The sequence below is a fragment of the Centrocercus urophasianus genome, unplaced genomic scaffold (assembly GCF_019232065.1).
Source record: "Centrocercus urophasianus isolate 14NV4802_14NV808 unplaced genomic scaffold, USGS_Curo_1.0 seq_25, whole genome shotgun sequence".
Classification (NCBI taxonomy): domain Eukaryota; kingdom Metazoa; phylum Chordata; class Aves; order Galliformes; family Phasianidae; genus Centrocercus; species Centrocercus urophasianus.
The window spans coordinates 17,564,379-17,568,862 of NW_024884811.1; the positions used below are offsets into that span (position 1 = coordinate 17,564,379).

Genomic DNA, 4,484 nt, shown 5'->3' on the forward strand with positions numbered 1-4,484 from the left:
GCAGTAGCAGACTTCTAGAAATTGCTAGGTGCCTCGATGTCTCATGTTGAAGTTCACGGGTATGGGTATGTGTTGTTATGTGTTGCTCCTCTTAAACGATGCTGCTCTCCCAGCGGCAGTCTGCTGTTGGTCTGGTGTATGCCCTCTGACTTCCACCTATTTGGAAGGAATCAGTGTAATATGATTGCTCATTTACAACCCTCACAAAAACTGGAGTTATAACAATGACTCATTTTTTTTGCTTGCACTTCATATTTATTATCTCAACAAGAATTCAAGACATACATGCATGGGGCATATAGGGAAATATCTGGCCTTAAGAAAAACAAACCCGTGTTGATACTTCATATAATAGCAAATGTTCTGGGGAAGCAACAGAAGGAAATGTGGGGAGGACATTAGCAGGCTCATGTACTGGCACTGATCACCTGGATACAGACATTTTCCTGAGCTCACTCGATGCTAGCACTTGACAACCCTTGAAAAAACAAAAACATTTCACAAAAAGCAAATATTCCTTACAGATCTAGGCAGAAAAACACTTGCACTGGTATTTCATGAAGATGCCCCCATCATAATGCGTTTATGAGGACAGATTTTTTTTTTTTTTTTTATAACATTTGTGTTGAATTATTGCCCGTGCTCCATGAACTCCTATGTAGGAGCCTAATTTCCTACAGAGTTTCAAAGCAGCATGAAGCAGAAGACCTTTATCCAAATATATTTCAGCTCCCGATGTAAATGCTCTGTGCTCCTGAGCCAGGCACAGCCCACAGGGTGTCACCAGGCCATGCAGCACTGCTGTTCCTATTGATTGCAGGGCAGGCAACCTTACTGAGCAGCACGCTGGTGTTTAACTAAAACTCTTTGCATTCAGTTTTTTTATAACTGGAAAACTGGTGTCTGTAGATGTCAGTGAAACATGTTGCTTTCCAACAAGAAGATGAATTACAGCTATTCCTGCTCCTGCTTAGTGGTCAGTGCCAAAGAGCAGCAGCCTCGTACAGCTGGTTGTGCCAGAGCAAGCAAATCTGTCAGCTATGTCATAGCAGCTTTGCAAAGGCAGAGGAAGGAGAGCGAGCTGAAACACGGGGTATAAATAAAACCAGAAAATCATTACCAGGCAGGAAAAACTGAACTGGAAATCAGGAGGTGCAGCTACCCACCCTTACGCAACACAAATACAGCTGCATACCAAAGCAGCACTCATCTAGAGGAGCAAGTGCGTGGCCTCACCTGACTTTCTGTGCTACATCTCCTGAAGGAGATGTGTGTTCTGTGCATCTCTGAACACTGACTGAAGAGGTAGCGACAAATGTCAACAGCTAAGGCCGTTTTATTGCTAGTGTGCACCCTTGAAAGAACACTGCTCAGGAGCAAGACGTGGCATGCAGAGGTGGCACATGTCTGAGCTGTGAGTTTAGTGCAGCTCCTCTGGAGCCAGCAAGGGGAACTCCAAGTTACAGCAGCACATTGCCCCTCTCCGGGTGCTGCAGCAGCTCCATCTTTCCGGAAACAAAATGGGGGTGCCGTGAAATGAAAGAGAAAGTACAAGGGAAGGATCTTCCCTTAAAGAACTATTGAAGATTGCGGCTGTTTATCTGTACTGACTGCAACAATCCGTTTTATGATTTCTTCAAAGAGAGGCAGCTGCCTTCTTTGAAAAAACGACAATCTGAAGAAAATTCGAGTTTTGACTCAGATTCAACTTTGTGGTCTGTTGATGAGTTATTGTGTTACTTAGAAAAGCACACAGTGGTGTTGTATTGTCATCAAGGACTTCTTTTCAGTGTTGGAAGAAACCGTCCACTCAACACACATACCTCAACATCAGCATTTGTACAATATACATTCGTATCACTTATTTAATGATTACTACATTATGTTCCCCTCTTTAATGCGAGAAGTACTTCCTGTATCATCACAAAACATAATGCTTTCCTCTGGTTAGTATGAAGTACTTCCATCATGTTTTGAGCATTTGTTCATACTACTCTTTGAGCCTAAAGAAGTAGCATTCGCTTAACAGTTCTCTGAAATCCTCCTCTCATACAAGGGGGCTATACATATTTATATTTTATATATATGTAATATATATATATGCAAATATATACATATATATAATATACAGACTAGAACTATGCAACGTCACATTAATTCACAGAATTGCAATTTTTTTTTATCCCCAAAGCCACTTGCTACAACAAATAACCTTTAAATTAAGGCAGTGGTTTTAATGAACGGATGAGATATCCCCAGCACCACCACTTCCCCATCCAGCAGAATCCAAGCTGTAGAAGATAAGAGCAGTCAGAACCTCAACACCGGCTTTCACCTCGTGATTCGTGCCCACGTTCCACAACCCTTAGTTCTTTCTCTGCTTCGGAACCTTCTGTCCACAGTTCTGGGTGGGACGTGGGATGTGAAGGCAACAAGGGAAGCAGGGTTCTCACAGAATTCCCCAGCCCCGAGAAGGACAAGTTCCAACCTGCCCCACATCCCCCTGCAGAGCAGAGAGGGGCTGTGCTCATCACTTTGTTTTCTGCTTGGCATCCATAAAGCATAATAATGCTGTAACACTTCCCACAGGAATCACGTAGCGACAGCCATCCTTCGGTGGCTCCAGGTAGCAAAACACAAGTCAAGGAGCTTTCTCTGTCTCCCAGTGTAAGTGAAATCTCTCGTTCCAGATCTGCAAAGCCGAAATCTCCCCTTTCTTTTTCAGCACCGCGGGCGCGGCGGCTCACGTTTTGGGGCAGAAGAGTTTCGCGATGAGGTTCAGGACCTTCTGCCGTAGGTCCGCCTTGTCGCCGATCCTGCGCAGCTCCAGCGCGCACTCAGCCACCGCGTCCCGCTCTGCAAAACACGCGCAGGGCGATGGGGGTTTAATTCTAGCGAGGTCTTTTCCAGATAGCGATATCGGGGAAGGGAAGAAGAAGGCGAAGAAGAAAAAAGAGAAGAAAAAGGGAAAAGCGTGTATCAGTCCCCCCAAAAATAAAAAAATAAAAAATTGAGACCTGTCTCCCTTCGCTTTTCCCTACCTGCAGGCGCGGCGGGCGGCGCAGGTTTGCGTATCGTCCTGCCAGGCATCATCGCGGCAACGGCTCCACACGGTCCGGCTCGCTTCGGCTCGGCACCTCTCGGTTCAACGCGGGTCGGCGGCGGCGGGCGACTGCGGGCAGGCGGGGCGAAGCGCACCCTAAGAGCGGAGCTCGGCGGGGTTTTCCCTCTTTTGTGATGACGTAACGAACTGCGCGGGAATCCCTCCCCCCCCCCGGCCCGTGGCGGGAGCGTGTCGGAGCGCGCCCGGGCCGGTGGCGGTGTGCCGAAATAAAGCGTGGCGCGGAGCGTGGAGGGACGGGGTGTGTTGGGGGGAAGGGGATGGGTATGAGGGATGGAAGGCTGTGTCTTCCGGCAGGGAGAGAAGGAGGGAGGTGTGCTCGTGTTAAAAAAGGGTGGAGGGATGCGGTGGAGTGCATGGGCAGTGAGGGGTGGAAGGATGGACTGTGCTTGGCACGGAGGTGCGGAGGAGTGGGCAAGCAGCAGCCAGTGACTGAATGTGCCTATGGTGGGCAAAGCGGCGCGAAGGGACCTCTGCCCACTGTTAGCCAGCAGGTACTCCTGGCACAGTTTTCTAAGGTTGGTGACCTTGTCCTCAAACCTCAAACCAGGTGGAACAAAAGGAGCTGACCCACACCTGCAGCTCGGGGTCCTTTCCTGCTGCTGGGCCCTCGCACAGTGCCCGGGCGGCCCCGGCAGCCTCAGGTGCTCACCTGCAATTGCAAGTTGTGCTACGCGGAAGAAAAGCCAAAATTACCGTGTGGCCCTCGTGACTTTGTGATTGTAGCATACTTTTGGGAGAGCTGCCAGAGGTCTGTGAGTGAGTCACCCGTCTGCAGGATAGTTTGTGTTTACATGAAAACGAAAAAAAGAGAAAGAGAATAAGAAGGGCTGGACGTAACAAAGAGCTGATTTGTGGTTGGGTGCAGTGCATACCCACCTTTCTCACTGCAACATTACAAGCCGGAAAAGATGCTGCAACAGGGCGGTCAGGAAGCGCTTCCCTGTGGGATCAGAGCCTCTGGAGCAAGTGTCCACAAAGCTGATGGATCTGCTGTCTGTGGGAAGAGGAAACTTCACCAGCTCAGCTCAGAGCCCCTTTTCCCTGTTTGTCTCGGGGTGTCCTGGTGGAATCCACAGCGAGATGTGGATTTTGCACAGCTGAGGCTGCAGCACCGCGAGCTGCACTGAGCAGGCACACGAGATGTCAGTGCCCACTGGCACTTTCCTCTGTTTGAGAATGCACTGCCCTCATCTCTCACCTTTTAATATAAAACCTATAAGCTTATTGGCTAGACGTGATATTTTTGCGTTCATTTCACATCCACGCCAACATCTGTGTGTTTGTAATTCGGGCCCATACGGGGAAAGCTGCCCTTTGACCTTTGATTCCTGTTATGGGAGAAACTCTCTCCAAACAGGTC

The 4,484-nt window shown here is 48.7% G+C and overlaps 1 protein-coding gene across 1 annotated transcript; it reads right to left on the reverse strand.

Moving 5' to 3' along the window:
• Positions 1–249: 249 nt before the first annotated feature.
• Positions 250–3,093, reverse strand: PMAIP1 (phorbol-12-myristate-13-acetate-induced protein 1). Its single transcript, XM_042825742.1, has 2 exons — positions 3,042–3,093; positions 250–2,856 (listed from the first exon to the last, which is right to left on the reverse strand). The coding sequence occupies exons 1-2, from the start codon at positions 3,091–3,093 to the stop codon at positions 2,744–2,746; spliced, it is 165 nt and encodes a 54-aa protein (XP_042681676.1). The 3' UTR covers positions 250–2,743.
• Between the last annotated feature and the right edge of the window lie 1,391 nt (positions 3,094–4,484).